Raw genomic sequence first — 17,609 nt, 5'->3', positions numbered from 1 at the left:
CTAAAATGCAGCTCTGGTGCTCACTCTCCTGCTGAGCACCCTTCCGTGGCTCCCCATTGCCCAAGTACGAGGTCCGGTTTTCTTGCATCATGATCCTTTCATGTACAGGCCAGTGGACCAGTCGCCCTTCCCTGAATGTGCCATGCTCTTTTTCCTGCTTCTTTGCCTTTGTCCATGCTGTTCTTTTGGCCTGGAAGGCCTTTCCCTATTTCTCTGCTGGGACAATGCCTACTTATCCTTCAAGAGCCTGCTGAATTTTCACCTCCTGTCTGAAGCCTTTCCTGAGCTCCTGGGTAGAGCTCCCCTCCCTCATGGGTCTTCCCCTAAGTTCTTGGCCCACTCCTGGTCACATGTATTGTCACTGCCTCTTGACACAATTATCTCCTTAACCAGACGGAGAGCTCCCTGTGTTCCTGTGACTCCCTGCCCAGAGCAGGTGTTAAGTGAATGTTGGCTTTGAGGATATGGTGTGTTTCGTACCCCTGCTCACCCCTGCCTGAGCCCCCCAAGACTGCCGACAGAGTCTCCAAGCTGTGTCCTGGCCTACCCCACACCCCTTCCTGATTCCTTATCACTCCTCTAAACAGGTCAGTGCCCAAGTTCATGAAAAGGAACAAGACCCCAGACTACCGGGGCCAGCACGTGTTTGGGGTGCCGCCCCTCATCCACGTGCAGCGCACGGGCCAGCCACTGCCCCAGAGCATTCAGCAAGCCATGCGTTACTTACGTAGCCAATGCCTGGACCAGGTGAGCCCTCCTGGGGTGCCTGCGGAGAGATGGCCCTGGGGAGGAACTCCAGCGCTGAGAAACTGGGGTGGGGAGCCGCTCTGCTCTGCTCCTTCCCCTTGGGCCAGGCTGGCCCACCAGAGACCTTTCCTAGCCTCAGGAAGGCCCGGCAAGGATGGGCTCGAAGCTCCCTTCTGCTTCTTTCTGGCCCAGGCGCTATAGTCCCCATTTTCCAGAAGGCTGTCTTAGCCTAGATCCCCCTTTTGCTACTCATTTCCACTAAAGCCATCTTCCTCCTTTGCCTGAGGCTGTAAAATCCCTTTCCTTTGGTTTTTGCCATTTCTCTCCAATCCTGCCCAGCAAGAAGCCTGCCAGGCTGGGAAGTCCTGGGGTGGCCTACACTCATGACTCCCAGCCCAGGCCTGGCCTCATGGTGTCCTCCCTCCATGTCTCCATCCCTCCCTGACCTGGCCAGGTGGGCATCTTCCGCAAGTCTGGGGTGAAGTCTAGGATCCAGAACCTGCGCCAAATGAACGAGACCTCCCCTGACAACGTGTGCTATGAGGGCCAGTCGGCCTACGATGTGGCTGACCTGCTGAAGCAGTACTTCCGAGACCTGCCTGAGCCCATCTTCACCAGCAAGCTCACCACCACTTTCCTGCAGATCTACCAGCGTGAGTTGCCTTTACCTGCTCCTCATACCTGCCCCGTTCTCAGCCGCCCCAGGTCCTAGGGCTTGTGGATGCTAAACATAGTGCGGGCAAATGGAGCCACACCCAAGTGTTCACTAGAAGAGTTACTATGGAGAGTTGGGAGAAACCATGTTTGAGTCCCCCAAACCCACTCTATGGAAGGATGTACTCAGGCTCCGAGGAAAGCCAGGCCCTTACCTAAGGTTACACTGCGCATGTGAGCACAGCTTGATCTAGCACTCAGAGACCTCCCTCAGCCCACCTTAGCCCTTCTGTCTCCCTGGCTTCCTTTGAAGAAACACACCCGTTTCTTCTGTGTTCCTGCAAGCAGGAGGCTTGCTGCCGGAGGCTCTAGGGGAATAAGGAAGCCCTTCTGCCATTCCTTCCCCACAGTCCTCCCCAAGGATCAGTGGTTGGCAGCAGCGCAAGCTGCCACCTTGCTGCTCCCTGATGAGAACCGAGAGGTGCTGCAGACCCTCCTCTACTTCCTAAGTGACATTGCCTCTGCCGAGGAAAACCAGATGACAGCCGGCAACCTGGCAGTGTGCCTGGCGCCCTCCATCTTCCACCTCAACGTCTCCAAGAAGGATAGCCCCTCACCCAGGTGAAACAGGGTAACAGGGTAGCGTGTGACTGGGCCAGGCAGGGACGGTTTGGCCTCCCTCCCCCTCACCCCCCCACCCCTACCTCCGTTTGACTTTTGGCCCTTGATGGCTGGCCCTGCAGTTCTCAGGTATCACCACAAGGGGTCAGCCTGAGTCCTCAGGGGCCAGGGGACTGGTTGGATGCTGTGAAGCCCAGCCTTTTGAAGGACAGCAGGTTGTTTTGTGTTCAGGACTGGCAAGCTGACTTCTGGGGAGCCTGTCAGCCATCTTGTCTCATGCCCTTGTGCCATCCTCTCCTCTTGGCCCCTGCCTCCAGGATCAAGAGCAAACGCAGCCTGGTTGGCCGGCCAGGCCCAAGGGACCTGAGTGACAACATGGCCGCTACCCAGGGCTTATCACATATGATCAGTGACTGCAAGAAACTTTTCCAGGTGAGTAACTCCAGGCCATGGTGCCCACTTTGCAGACCTCAGGGAACCATCAGGCCTGACCTTTGTACCCCAAGTCAGGAATAGGACCCAACTTGACGCATATGTCTCAACTTCCTACTTCCAACTGTTCCCGGCAAGTTTTCTCCTGTACCCCACCCCAGTAGCCAGGCATCTGTATCTGCTTAACGTGAACTTGACACACTCGTGGGCTCTGGGACTGAGGGTCTGCCCCAGCCAGGTGTGTATGTGTGCCGTCCCAGGTGCCCCAGGACATGGTGGTGCAACTGTGTGGCTCCTATAGTGCCGCTGAGCTCAGCCCTCCTGGCCCAGCCCTGGCTGAGTTGCGGCAGGCCCGAGCTGCTGGAATGAGCCTGAGTCTCTACATGGAGGAGAGCGTGCAGGAGCTGCTGCGTGATGCTGCTGAGCGCTTCAAGGGCTGGATGACTGTGCCGGGGCCCCAGCACACGGAGCTGGCATGCAGGAAGGTGACTACTGCACTGCGCATGCTTGCCACGGGTCTGGGAGAGGGCATAGTACAGGCAGCGGGTCAGGCATCCCAAAGGAAGGAGCTGCCCGTGCAGTCGCTTTGTGTCAGCCTGATACTTGGAGAATGTCAGCCAGCAGAGCAAGAGCCAAATGAGACCAAGGATCTCTCTTGGGCATCATCTGCCAGAATTACCTTCTCAGAGCCCCACTCCAGACATGTCACTGCTTTTAGAGCCTCACATCCCATCTCTCCCTGCAACACGGTCATGCTGTGTTTCCTCCCCTGCTGTCCCGCTACATTCCCCAGGCCACTGTAAGCCCTAACTGGATATGCCTGTCCTCCATTCAGAGCCTGCTGTCATGCTGCAGGCTGGAGGTGACTTCTTTCTGTCCTTGTCTTGGCACTAGCCATGTCCTTCCTTGGATTCTTATTATGAGTAAGACTGTACCCCCTGAGGTTTGCCATGTATAAACCGGTCACAGCGAAACCTCCCTTATAGGGTCGGGGTGAGAAGCCGGCTCAGCGCCTAGGATGTACAAAAGGACCATCACCATCTTCTCTTCCTGTTCACTTCCAGAAATTCCAAGCACTGTGCTTATTTCCTGGTAGAGCATAGGAGGCCCCAGACAATATGTGTCTGTCATCTTGTGCTCTTGAGCAGGCGCAGAAGCAGACATCTGCAAGGAGAGAGAGTCCAGGGGACACAGGGTTAGCCTTCCTTCCTCAGGTGGTGGAGGGTGAGTGGGCGTTCTCCAGCCCTGACAGCTGCCTCCTGTCCCCACTGCCATGGTTTGCAGGCACCAGATGGGCACCCCCTGCGTGTGTGGAAGGCGTCCACGGAGGTGGCAGCCCCTCCAGCTGTGGTGCTACACCGTATCCTGCGGGAGAGGGCCCTCTGGGATGAGGACCTGCTGCGGGCACAGGTGCTGGAGGCCCTGATGCCGGGTGTGGAGCTGTACCACTATGTCACCGACAGCATGGCACCCCATCCCTGCCGTGACTTCGTAGTGCTTCGGTGAGGGGCTCCAGCTGTCACCCTGCTGTGCCTAGGGGACTGGAGAGGGGGTGGGAAGCAGCATCAGAAACCTGAATGTGGTGTGTGTCCCCTCCGCACAGGATGTGGCGCTCTGACCTGCCCCGTGGGGGTTGCCTGCTTGTGTCCCAGTCCCTGGACCCTGAGCAGCCCGTTCCCGAGTCGGGGGTACGGGCCCTGATGCTTACTTCCCAGTACCTCATGGAGCCTTGCGGCCTGGGCCGATCCCGGCTCACCCACATCTGCCGTGCTGACCTAAGGTACCAGGCCCCTGCACCCTGGCACCCTCCGTGGGGGCAACTCCTTTCTTCCTTTCCCTGGGAAGGGCTCTTGGGAAGAAGCCACAGCTCATGCCAGCCTTCTTCTCCTCCCCAGGGGCCGTTCTCCTGACTGGTACAACAAAGTCTTTGGGCACCTGTGTGCCATGGAAGTGGCAAAGATCCGGGACTCTTTCCCCACCCTGTGGGCAGCTGGTCCTGAGACAAAGTTGTGAACCTCAGTCTGGTTCCAGGGTGGCACCACCCAGCCCCCTTGGCGCCAAAAGACTAAGGGAGAATGAGAGCAGAGCAGCCCCTGGATGCTGCTGCCAGGGGCAGAGCCAGGCCCGTGCACCCCCGCTGCCTGTCCCTCTTACCGCCTGAACCTCCTCCACACATGCACGGGACGAAAAGAGAATTTCGGTGTCCCGTCTCCACTCCAACTCCTCCCCCACCCCCATTTTAGGAGGAAGATCACTGCTACCCTCCAGGCCCCCCAACCTGTGGGGGAAGGAGAGAGAGCAGTGTGTGCTCGCAGCTCAATGCCCTTCTCAGACTCCAAGCCATCCTGTTTGCTGCTAGGGTCCCTCTGAGGTTGGACAGGAGGTTCTGGTCCTGCCTTTGGGCCCAACATTGGCCCTACACTGGCTTTTCCAGAGACATTGGACTGGAGTGGATAGACACAGGGGCAGAGCCCAGGGCAGTCCCAACCACCATGAGCTGTTTTATTTGTGTAAATATGATGCTGCTTTTTATAAGGCTGATTTAAAGACTGGCACTGACGAGCCCCTAGTCGGTGACATGACGATTTGGGATAGCTTGGGACATGAGAGTGGGGGGAACCTTTCTTTCTCAAGTCTCAAGAGACCAATGAACCAGTCTCCTCTGGCTTTGGCCCCACACTTGATCTGCCACTCCCTGGGGTCCTTTGCAGCCTTTGGCCACACACTGCCACGTCTGGAGAGTAAACAGGCTTGCTTCCACCACACAGGCCAAGCAGAAGCAGATGGTGATGAGGAGACACGTGTCTGTGTCCGTGTCCCTTCTCCTACTTTCCGTACCTGCTGTAGCATGCCGGCACCACAGGCCCTTCCTCAAGCAGAGAGCCCGGCTCAGACGGCCGGCCAGCCAGCCACCCGGTCAGCTGGGTGTGGATCCCAACCTGGTCTATCCCATCCATCGGCCGTCTTGGTTCCTATGGAAGTTCAAATTCCATTCAAATGCCAATTCATGCTTCTTTCTGTTGGCCAAATAAACTGGACCACGGGATGGGTCCTAGTCAACATTGTAATCTTTAAGCCTATTTTGTTTGTACCTATAAATACTGTACAGTCCAAATATGTATATGTATTTGTGTATATACAGATATATATACGTACACACATCTATATACACACAGATATGTCCTATCATGAGTGTACTGTAATCTGTGGGTGGGAGTGGGGTGGCGGGCAGGGCACTTAACATGAGACGGGCGAGGTGGTGAGCAGGAGCCACGTGACCCCATCGGCAGAACAATAAAGCGTTCATTGCTAGAGATGCTTGTGGCTGTCTTTGCTGAGGTAGTGGCCAGGGACTGGGTGTGGGTTACGACATAGGCTCGGTGTTGGGGTCAGAGGTTGTGAGCATTACTGGCCCAGGACTTGGAAGTCGCAGGAGGAACGCGGCAAGGCCTCAGTTCTTTGGGAGGTGATCTGGTGGTGGGGAAGGTGGGATTCCAAGAAGCCAGGGCTTGGGCAGAAGCTGCAGATCCCATCGCCTGACTTGGCCAGGGTCCCCCGTCTGAGCGGACCACAAGCATGACCTCAGGCATCCTGACCATGGCCGTAGGGGAGGTACCCCTGGCTACGCTGCCCTTTCTTCCCCTGCTACAATCCGCAGCCCAAGCTGAAGGACAAAGAATGGAGACCCAGCCCCAGGAGACTTGCAGAAGCTGTTGCACCCATAAGTCAGCTTATGAAAAGTCTGCATGCGTTATGGCAGCTCCTGTGGCCAGCAAAGCCCAGGCGACTCAAGGGGCCCCTTCATTTTGACTTCCTCGTGGAAGGGGGTGGCCTCCCCCTGTTACTGTAGCCAGAAAATTCCCAACCTCTGAGGGGCAGCTAGAGAGGACATGCTTTGCGATCGAGTCTGTATTTGCATTTTTTCAGTGCTGTCGAGTAGCCTGACATAGCAGTCAGGGGTACCTTGTCACAAGTAAGTGTGCTCTCCCACCCAGCCTGAACAGGCTGGGGTGCCTGTCAAGTCCCACTTCCCTGTCACATCGTTCTAGTCTGTTCTGGGTTCAGCCATCCCTGCACGCCTTTGGCCTTTCCGCATTGCTGCTGCCTAGCGGTCTCGGCTCGTAGCCCTGGAGAGGAGCAAGGTGCGCAGAGGGCCCGTCAGCCCCTCTCCTTCGGGAAAACAGTGGAGGCATCCCACGTGTGTGTGGGGGAGGGGAGATGGCTCAACTAGCACTGGTGTTAGGGATGGCAGTGTGACGCTTGGGCCAGCAGTTTTTCAGGCAAGCAGCTACGGGGCCTTCTGGCTGATGGCACAGAGGATGGGGTTGAGCGAGCTGTTAATGGGTGGTATGAAAATGACCACCCAGCTGACGGTCGCTAGGAGACAGATAAAGATGTATGAGGGGGAGTCTTGGAAGGGCCAGAGGATCCCTTCAGCCTTTCGGCTCGACTCGGCTGCTCCAGGCCAGCTGCCCTGTGTGGCTCCCCTGTATCTGGCATTCTGGGAGAAGTGGTCCAAGCAGGGGAGCTTCTGCGAGCCTTAGTGTGTAAAGCAGTGCCTCCAATAAGCCTGCCTCTCTGCCTGGCCCACCGTGCAGTCCATGAATGCACCGCCATGGCCAGTGCACATGGGAGTGAGGCCCAGCGCTCACTCCCAAGAACATGGTGGGCAGGGCCCATGGCCACTTCTAGCCCCAGTCATACCTCCACCCACCCTGAGTTGGCCTTTTCCTTTCCCTGGTGTCGGAGAACTCTCATCCTCAAATTCCCAACCCCGTCACCTTTCTTTCTCCTCTTGTGCTCCCATTGACCTGGTACGTCAAAGAAATTGTGCTGTGGTGAATGCCACATGGGAACTGAACAATCTATCTGCAAGTTTTGATCTGTTATTTTCTAGTCTCCAGTGCCCTGTTGCTGGAGTGGCTTGAGGGTAGACGCTAGACAGAGCCAGGTTCAGATCTAGCTGCATCATCGCTTGCCTGTGTCACCTTTCTGATTCCTTTTTCCTCACAGAAGATAATAAGTCTTTGTATCTTGCAAGGTTGTCATCAAGGTTAAATGAGCCAGTGAATGTGAATGTGGCTGTGCAGATAGCGGACATGAGTCAATGGTAGTGTCCTCGTCCCTACCGGTCACGCTCTGTGGGAAGGGCTTGCGTGAATGGTTGGGCGCATGCATATCATTTCCCGCTTGGTTCCCAGATCCCCGCAGCCTCAGCTCCCACCATTCTGGACACACCTACCTCCTTACCAGACTCAAAACATCCCAGTGAGCTCTTAGCATCGTAACTCATTGATTGGCTTTCACTCCACTCCTCCTTGAAAAGGTGGCTCCATGGCCATATCTTCCCTCTTGAGCCCTCCTTCCTCTAGGCAAGGAGATCTCTTCCCACTTCTTTGACCACAGCTCCTGGCCTTTCCTTGTCCCTCCCACTCTGTCCTCTGTCTTCCCCACCCAACCTCAAGCATTCCTCCAAGTTCTCCCTTATCCTTCTCCTCCTTGCCTCACCTTGCTCTTTAGGGACCTCATTGACGTCCACTGTTTCAGTGTATACCCTCATCATTACCCAGGGCCCCATCCTTGAACTCAGGCCATTATTTCCTCCTTCGTGAGTGGACCTTCCTACCTAGAGGCCTCACATGCATATCAAACTCAACAGGCCATAGTCATACTCATCATCTTCCCACACACACTGTTTCCTGCTGCCTGTTCTGTCTCTGTTGGTGGCACTCTTATCGTCCTGGCTGCCCAGCTCAGTTCCCCGAATCAAGCGTAACCCCTCCCTCCATCTGACCTTCCTCCATAACCCATGCATCCATCCATCCGTTCATCCACCCATCCACTTATTCATTCTGCCATTCACTAAGTAGTTGTAGACTCTACTACATGCCAGACTGTTGAGACACAGAGAATACAGCATGAACAAAACCAACAAGGTTCCCAGCTGCCTGCAGCACACATTCTGATAGGTGGGTGAGTGGAAGCAGGTAGGAGGTAGACAAATACACAAGCTAAGCAGCTATGATGAGGGTGATGCAGGGAATAAAGCAGGATGAGGCGGTAGTGACTTGGCAGTTACTTCGATAGGGTGCTCAGGGAGAGCCTCTCTGGGGAGGTGACATTGAAGCCAAGACCTGAGGGAGGAGAGAAGGCACGAACCACGCACAGATCTAGAGTGAAGAGTTCTCAGCAGAGGAAATAGCAAGTACAACAGCCCTGGTGTGTGGACAAAGTTGGTGTTTTCCAGGATGAGCAGCTGGTCAGAGTTGCTGGGGTGTAGGAAGCCATGCGATAGTGGGAAGAGATGGGGTCATAGGGGCTAGGTCACGTGGGCCTGAAAGGGAACTAACTGCGTCCTGTCTAGCCTACCTCCACAGCATCTCCTGTATCCCGCCCCAGTGTCCAGGGCACCCCAGGTCATATTGCATTCCTTTCCGCCTGTATGTTAGGGAACGGTCTCTCACGTCCTTTCTCTCCTCCTGCCCATTTCCACCTATGCCTGGTACCAGGTGAATCTTTCTCAAGTCAAGTATCATCCTATGTTTTACTGGCTCAAAAACGGTCAATGCCTCCACCTCCTCTACAGTTGACTTCCAAACTGGCAGTCAGGACCCCACAATGCAGCCTCATCCTGTCCCCCAAGTTTCTCTTCTCTTTTACCTCCCTTCTCCAGCCATGTCCCAGGCATGCTCCTTTAGTTGCCTCTGCCAGGAGTGGATATAGGACTGTCTTGGGCACAAAGGACCCAGCTTCAAGTGTCACCTCTGCCAGTTCTTAGGTGTGGGGCTGTGGGCAAGTTATTTAACCCTTTGGGGCCCCAGTTTTCCCATTCATAAAATGACGCTCAGAGAGATGTGTGGATTCCTTAGCAATGTAGGTTGATTATCACAAAATCCTATCACCCTGAAACCTCACTAGTCTTGCAACACTCAAGTCCAATATGTCTACGATGAGGTCATCCCTGAATCTTACAGCAAGGTTTGCTCTTTCCCCCGCTCTGAGTCATCATTGCCATTTGCATCTTCCCTCCTTCTAGTGTTGTTTGGGCACTAGTGATATTATCAGTCTCCCCATTAGCCTGGGAGCATCCCGTGGGGTTCAACTCTGAGTGCTTCACAGTGCCCTGCTCTGGTAGGTAGGTAGGGAGGCCCAGTAAAAGACATCTGGAGACACACAGAGGAGGATTCAAGTCCTGGCTCTGCCATTTCTTAGCAGTGTGACCTTGAGCAAACCACTTTGCTCTCTGAGCCTCAGTTCTGTCATCTGTAAAATGGGTACAAGAATGCCTGTGTTGCTATGGTGTTGAGAGGAGCCCTTGTACCCAGCACAGTGCCCAATAGAGTCATGGGCACAAAGGGAGTGATTCATCAATGTTTCCAGGCGTAACACAGATGCTGTATTTTCATCAATATCCAGACCAGACCATCTACCACCTTGCCTAGGCCATGACATCAAGGACAAGGACCAGGTGAGAGTCATTTCTGTGGCCCCTTGTCCAGCACAGGGTCTGGTCTAGAAGAGCCAGTGTGCAGGGAGCTCAGGGAGTGTGTGTTGAATGCAGTTAAATATTTGTGTGTGAAAGCAGGGAGGCAGGAGGGTATGTGCGATGGGAGGAGACACTGGAGCTTGAAGGAACCAGGGGAAGGGTAGGTGAGGACAGCATCAAACTATTCCACTGCCCAGGAGGGAACTCGTGGGTAATGAGCTCCTACTGTATACGAGGTACCATGCCATGCATTTTCCCACACGGGATATCCTTTCAACCTCCAAAGTTCCCTGTGATGTGCTAGCATCCCCTTTTACGGGATGGAGATCTGAGAGGCAATGAGACTTGCCCTGGGGTACAGAGCAAGTAAGCAGCTGAACTGGGACTTCCGCCCAGACTTCCAAGCCTGCCTTCTTTCCATTATAGCCCTGTGCAAAGGAAGAGGACACTCCTACCTCCCACTGGTGGCTTCAATGTGTGTGGGGAGGTGGGGGAGCGTGGGGAAGAAATCGGAAGTGGTAGGTGTAAGACCTGTTGAACAAAGCAGGAAATGCGTTTGAGGAAAGCTGGCTGAAGAGAAGTGACACCAGGAAGGAGGGGAGGGGGTGGGGATAGTGGTGCAAACGCTGCCCTCGTCTGCTTCCAGCGCATCCCCACAGCTTGCTGGGAGTTGGCCTGCCTCCAGGATTCTGGCTGTGGTAAGGAAGGGCCCTCGGGTGGCCCCGGGATGCCGCGGTCTCTAAGACAGGCAGATGGTGCCTCAAACTGAGGGAGAGAGCCTAGGATTGAGCAGAGTGCAGGGCCACATCTGGGCTTTTATGGGCTCCTTTCGCCTTCGTGGGCACTTCCTTCATAAACAATATTAAAATACATATTTTTATGAGTGTGTTGGTATAAAGACAACTATTATCCAGGCTGGACTAATAACTTTATACTCATTGCTATTATGTGCATTTTCTTCTTCTGATGTTAGAATAAATTAAAATAAAAATATTTCGTGGACCCTCAGTGCTGGGCCTACTATGCCTAACAGTAAGTTGGCCCTGGCAGAGGGCAGCACAGAGTCTAGAAAACAGTGAAAACATTGCTGCCCTGGGGGGAGAGGTACCGACTGAGGCCTGGGCAGTTGGACGCCTGTCTGTACACTTCAGGTGTACCCTTGTTGGGGTGCACACACATCTTCTCTTCACCTAGCTCAGTCCAGCTATGCTTCCTAGGGCAGAGAGGTAAGCAGGTTCCTCTCAAGGCCTCCACTTGGCTCTTATGGCCTCTTATGGACAAGCTCCTTGCTTGTTGCCAGCCTCCTTTCCTCTGAGGGGAGGGGAAAAGCTGGGCCCGGCCTGGGCTGGCCTACTTCCAACCACCCCCTGGGGGGCAGCTGAATCAGTGGCTCCAGCTTGTGCATGGACTGGGACATGTTGTCCAGGTCACCGAAAAAGACCAACATAAACAAGTATACTGCTTGTGTAGGCCAAGGAAATGGCCACGTCCTGGCCTGTGACAGCTTTATGAGGAGGTAAAGCCGAGGTCATGGGGGAAAGTGAGATGGGGGGATGAGGGGGCAGGGTACTAAGAAGGGAGGCAGTGCCCAGGGCCCAGGGCAAGAAGAGGACCCACGAAAATGAAAAACCAACCCTTTCCCAATGTGGTCGACACATCTCACCCACCTGGTTTCTCATTAGATACTCAGAAAACCCTAACAGTAGGTACAATTGTTATCCCCATTTTAGAGGTGCAGAAACTGAGGCTCAGAAAGGTGAAGGAAGGTACTTGCCCAACTATACTCAGCTAGACAGCTAGATTGGAACAAATTGGATCGATGTGACTCAGTGTTGGGTGGGTGGGGCGTTAGTCAGTCAGGTGGCAGCTGAGAGGTAGTGGGTGGGTGAGGCACGAGAGCCTTTTCTTGTGGTTTCCCTTGTCTGGGGAGCCAGTCAGTCTCTGCACTGCCTCCAATAAAATACACTTGGAAGACAAGGAGGGCTAGAGGGAACCGATTTCATGAGCTCTGAAGGAGGCCCCCACAGCCAGATCAGCATAGGTGTCTCGGTCCAGATAGATGGGTGGGCATGTAGCTGACAGAATTCTTCAACAGGTGCCTCGGTGGCATGCAAGGGCACAGGACTGAGTGTCCTTCAGGGGCTCTGTACTCTGCCGGACACTGCAGGGGGACACAATGCTTAAGAGTCACCTGTCACAGCCCCACAGCACTTTACACCCAGCCAAGCATTGCTCTGTCCTTTGGCTCCCGCGGGCCCCACAAATGCTGCATGGGATTGGCAGAACGAAAATTCTCTCTGCTCTAGGCAGTAGAAAACACACTGCTCTGAGAATCAGCTCTGTGGGGTTTCTTCTCAGCTCTGCTGCTTCTCAACTATGTGACCTTGAGCAAGACCTCTAACCCAGCTCTTCCTCCAAGCCCACCACGTAAAGGGGAGGCACGGTCTAGGCAGCTGAACCAGGCTCAGTGCTCCACACCCCCACCAGTCCCATGCACCGTCACACACACACACACACCAGATTCTTTGCTCCCTGGCTGGAGCAAATGTGGGGAGCAGGGAGGACAGAATCAAGAACTTTTGGAAAATACAAGGATCTCGGCCCCAGGAAGGCGCCCAGGAGCAGCTGGATGAGGTTATTGTTGTCCAGCATCCCAACAGGGGGGGAACCTCAGCAAGGGGCTGCAGCACATGGGTGCTGCCCAGGCAGGAGGCCAGAGGCAGGGCTCCCACTTTGCCTGTTCCCCACCCCCCCCCCGTTTCCCTCATTGTGGTCAGCCTCCAGGAAAATTTCCCAGAGTTGCCCCCACAATGGGGCCAAGACGTTGGTGAACAGTTGAGGCGAACCCTCCTTCTGAGGGTGGGTCTTGCCAGGCCCTCAGCCTCACGTTGTCCCTGTTTGTGCAAACACAAGGGGTGACACAGCTACCGCTGACTGAACCGGTTCACTGTTTCACTGCTAACAAGGGTAGTCAGGCTGTGTGGCCTAGGTGAAAAGGTAGAGAGTGCCACTCAGGGAAGGGACCAGTGTAGGATTCCAGGTCACTGAGAACAGATAACACGCATGCAAGGTTCAAGGGCTACAGTGCTTACGTATAGCAAGACAGGACAAAGACGATACACCATCTCCGGCCCCTACAGTGTGTCAGGCCCCATGGCCAGCATCTGTTCCACAGTCAACTCCCCACAAGACTGCAGGCACCCTACTGGGTGCTGCAATGGAAGATCCCTCCCCCGTGGGATCTGAAATACAGAAAGCTGGAGACATTCCTGAGGGCCATTGATTTGCAACCTTAAGCAGAACAAAACACGCATGAAGCCAAAGAACAGGGAGAGACAGTCCCTCACAAGGCCATAAGGCCAGCACAAGTTCCTAGTCCATGACCGTGCGGGGGTGGGGAGAAAGTGGGAGAGGGAAGACTGAAGGACACGGCCCTTCCCATCACTCACAGAGCTTTTCCTGACTGCCCTCCATCTTCCTCCCATCCCCAAAAGGAAAGAAACCACTCATTCTGGCGAGAAGTCCTGAAAGAGCTGGGGAGAGCCCCCTCACATGACAGAGCAGAGTCGGGGGCAAGGGCAGGGCTGGGAAGGGAGGAGCAGGGGCTTACCTAGGCAGTGGGTGTGCTAAAGGGCCCGGGAGGGCTGGCTTGAGTGGTAAAGGAAGCCCTGAAGAGTGACTGTGATTTAAGAGCGAAATATATGGTAAACTCCTAGTTAGCTGTGAAAGGCACAGACTTCTTTCTCTGGTGACTTCTTCTGTAGAAGATTCATGTTTCTATAGGTTCCTTTTGCCTTGTGCTATCTCCTCCTTATGAGAACAGCTTCTCCTAAGGGGCCAGCCAGCTCACCAAGGCCCGGGGTTGCCAGGGGAGTAGGTGATAGAGTGGTGATGGTTCTGTGCAGCACAAACACTTGCTGGACACACAACTCATGGTCCTGGTCTTTCGATCAAAAGTGGAGACTGAAGTCTTGGTGATCTTTGTTAAGGAAGGACTTGGTAAGATCTGGGGCAGGGAGAGGTGACAGATGTCTCTCCAGGCCTGACCAGTGATCCCTGGGATCAGAGACAAGTGTAACTGTAGCACACAGGGTCATTTACACCTCGGGGCTGACTATGCCCCCCTTCCCGCCCCACCCAGGGCAGAGGGCCAGTGGCCAGCAGGCATGGGCTCCAAAGAAAATACCAAGGCCACCTAAAACCCAAGTTTCCTGGGTTGGCTGCCTCTTCTACCAATATCTATTGGTTCTTTGGTAAATGGCCCGATATGTCCTCCCCAGCTGAAAGGCTGAGCACTCCCAAGGCCTCAGTGCCATACTTTCTCCCTAACCACCCACCCCAGGTTCCATCCAGGAAACCTGGCACTCACCACTTTCTCATTTGAGACAGCCTTGGAAAGCCTTGGGAGTGATGGAGTGAACTGAGGTGTCAAAAGGAAGCTGTGAGCAGAGAAAGGGGCTGGGGTGTCTCACTGTGTCCCATGCTGTCCTGCCCCTCTTCCTTCTGGCTGGTGCCCAGGTGAGAGCCTCTTCAACATGGGGCTGTGAGTCCAACAGGACAGGGACTGGGCCCACCTGATACAGGCTCTGGCACTTCCTGGGTGCCCAGTGTTTGTTCAGTGAACAGACACTAGGGCAAATTGGTAGGCACATATGAGGTGATCAAATACTGCTTTCTCCTCCCTGGTAAAATGTTGATATTTCAAAGGGGTCCCCTGGCAACCCCAAGGATGACCCTGCAGTGGTGGAAACTCCAGGTCTGAGGCTAGTTCAAAGAGCCACTCTTTTGGAACAAGTGGGGCTGGAGGCACCCCTTCAGTTGCACTCCAGCCCCCAAGCTCATATATTCAACAAGTATTTTATGCCAGGTTCTGGGCAGAATACCAGGGTTCTGCCCTCAAGGAAGCCCACCCAATTCCTAATGTGGGCCTTCCTTCCAGGCTTCTTTCTTTTCTCCACTTCCTGAGCCTCAGAGGGAAGGAGAGGGAAACAGAAAAGAGAGGAGAAGTACATCATCCATCATCCGGGTGCAGGTAGACCAGGTGCCAGGGAACACCAGCGCCCCCCTGTGGATGTGGGTGAATACTCAGGCCTTTCCTCCCAGTTCATCTCCATGGAGGCAGAACCTGACACTGGCTCATGCTGCCTGAGGGCCAAATGCGGTCCAGCTGACCTTGGCATGTCCCACCTGAGCTTTTTAGCAGATATTTTTAAATCAAATTAGTGAGTACTGCTGAATTAGTAGGCTGGATTGGCCCAATGTGCTGCTGTGTGTGGGTTGCAGCCTCACTGGATCCAATACGCCAAGAACGATTTGCCATTCGTACTGAAGCGGCATAGAGCAGCTGATATAATGTGCAGCTAGCTGTTCAATTTCAAGTCCATTAGCTTGACACACAGAACTTGGGGCATTCTGAGGGCTTCTTGACAAAAGCGTCCATATATTTGCTTTTGCTCTCTCATTCCCTCTGTCATGCGGGACACCCTGCTCGCTGTGCCATTTGTCACGCAGGGCAGCCTGCGGGGTCTCAGCTCCCGCTCCCCACACAAGAATGCAGGATATGGCTAGGCCAAACAGGAACACCCACGGAGCCATAGGTAGGGGAGTCACACCACTATGGTCTCACTGGAGGCTGGGTTTACACGACGTGCAACCTGCTGTCCGCTTTGCTGCCAACTGACCGACTCTCCCCCACTCTCCTTCAGTCTCCTCGACTTCCCTCCGTAGCCGCGGCAGTTATATTAGTGGCCAATGGCTCACTGGTTACAGCTGACGGCCAACCAGCCACAGCTGACGGCTATCTACTACCTGAGCCAGCACCTTTCTATGTGAGGCCGAGAGCCTGGAAACTGCTTTTTCGGGCTCTGTCCCCACACTCCACCCCTACAGGCTCTCGCCTCACAATCTACGCGACAAGTGTCTTCCGCGAGGCGCCCTATGCGAGGAGCCTGTAGGTGCATTCTATTTCCTGGACACAGCCAGGCTCTCTGGTCACAGCCAGGGTTTCTCAGGGCACCACCAGTTCTTCTGGGCACAGCCAGACTTCCTGGACTTCTTAGGGTACCACCAGTCTCCTGGGCACAGCCAGGGTTTCTCAGGGCACCACCAGTTCTTCTGGGCACAGCCAGACTTCCTGGACTTCTTAGGGTACCACCAGTCTCCTGGGCACAGCCAGGGTTTCTCAGTGCACCACCAGTACTTCTGGGCACAGCCAGACTTCCTGGACTTCTTAGGGTACCACCAGTCTCCTGGGCACAGCCAGGGTTTCTCAGGGCACCACCAGTTCTTCTGGACACAGCCAGACTTCCTGGACACAGCGAGGGCCTCTCAGGGCACTGCCACTCTCTCTGGACACAGCCAGACTTCCTGGACACAGCCAGGGCTCTCAGGGCACTGCCACTCTCTCTGGGCCTCTCATGGCACTGTGCTGGAACAACAGCGGCTCACAGTCAAGGTGCTTACATATTCTCGATGGCGGCTGGTCAAGACACAAAAGCAAACATCCGCCAGTTCCACTACATGATGGTATATTCCCAAACAGTCAAGTGGTCCATTAAATTAGGGATGGAAGGCAATTCCCCATAGTCCATAGTCATTCGCCAGGGCTGTCCTGGGGGTGAGGGATGACCTTGACCTCACCCTCAGCTCCCACGGAGGGCTCACCAAGCTTTTCCTCCTGTGACTACAAGTCCTGCATTTGGGCTGCCTCAGCAAGCACTTCCCAGCCCACAGGGCCGCAACAACCTTTGCTTTCTCTGGCCTCTGCTGGTTGGGGAACCGTCCGTGTCTTCCCACCCCTCCATGGGGTTCCAGCTCTCCGGCAGCTGCTCCTCCTGGTCTTCCTGTGACTGAGTGTTCATATGCACAAACTGCTCCACCGCCCTTCGGAGGGCTTTGGCTGGCACCATACCCTGCTTGCTGCGCCATGTGTTGTGCGGGAGACCCTGCTCGCTGCGCCATTTGTCATGAGAGGCGGCCTGTGGGGTCTCAGCTCCCACTCCCCACACAAGAACGCAGGATATGGCTAGGCCAAACAGGAACACCTACGGAGCCATATGTAGGGGAGTGATACTACTGTGGTCTCACTGGAGGCTGGGTTTACACGACGTACGACCTGCTGTCTGCTTTGCTGCCAACCGACCGACTCTCCACCACTCTCCCTCAGTCTCCTCCTCTCTCCTCGACTTCCCTCTGTAGCCGCAGCAGTTATATTAGTGGCCAATGGCTCAATGGTTACAGCTGACGGCCAACCAGCCACAGCTGATGGCCATCCAATCACAGCTGATGGCTATTTACTACCTGAGCCAGCACCTTTCTATGTGAGGCCGAGAGCCTGGAATCTGCTTTTTGGGGCTCTGTCCCCACACTCTCTTGCTTTCTATCCCTCTTTTTGTTAAACTCTCTCCATTTCTTTCTTTGCTGGTCTTTCTGTCACTTCTCTCAAACCAGCATTCACTGAGAACTGACATGCCCCGTGCTGGGCTCTGCACCCAGAGTTGAATAAGGCCCAGAGCCTGCCTATAAGGAGCTCAAAATCCCATGTGGGCAGCAAATATGAAAATCGTTTCAATACATGCTAACTGACAAGTCAGAGATAGGCACAGCCTGGAGAGTGACGGATGATGGGCAGTGGGTGGGGGAAGCCAGGGTAGACTTCCTGGAGGAGGCA

At 54.7% G+C, this 17,609-nt stretch overlaps 1 protein-coding gene across 7 annotated transcripts in view; it reads left to right on the top strand.

Annotated features, from left to right (window-relative positions):
* The window catches only part of STARD8 (StAR related lipid transfer domain containing 8), a 37,124-nt gene extending 31,358 nt beyond the window's left edge, over positions 1 to 5,766 (top strand). For 6 of the 7 annotated variants that reach the window (XM_033109186.1, XM_033109178.1, XM_033109170.1 and 3 more), the window contains 8 exons: positions 588 to 747; positions 1,202 to 1,400; positions 1,812 to 2,022; positions 2,340 to 2,454; positions 2,715 to 2,939; positions 3,739 to 3,956; positions 4,058 to 4,234; positions 4,350 to 5,766. In XM_033109186.1, the coding sequence (XP_032965077.1) occupies positions 588 to 747; positions 1,202 to 1,400; positions 1,812 to 2,022; positions 2,340 to 2,454; positions 2,715 to 2,939; positions 3,739 to 3,956; positions 4,058 to 4,234; positions 4,350 to 4,467 (1,423 nt within the window). In that variant the 3' untranslated portion in view covers positions 4,468 to 5,766. The remainder of the gene's footprint in view (positions 1 to 587; positions 748 to 1,201; positions 1,401 to 1,811; positions 2,023 to 2,339; positions 2,455 to 2,714; positions 2,940 to 3,738; positions 3,957 to 4,057; positions 4,235 to 4,349) is intronic. The other variant, XM_033109192.1, reaches the window with a different exon arrangement.
* Positions 5,767 to 17,609: the final 11,843 nt, after the last annotated feature.

This window comes from Rhinolophus ferrumequinum, chromosome X (genome assembly GCF_004115265.2).
Source record: "Rhinolophus ferrumequinum isolate MPI-CBG mRhiFer1 chromosome X, mRhiFer1_v1.p, whole genome shotgun sequence".
NCBI classification, from domain to species: Eukaryota; Metazoa; Chordata; class Mammalia; order Chiroptera; family Rhinolophidae; genus Rhinolophus; species Rhinolophus ferrumequinum.
Note: the sequence above shows the minus strand (reverse complement) of the source record. Positions and strands in the feature narration are given on the sequence as shown.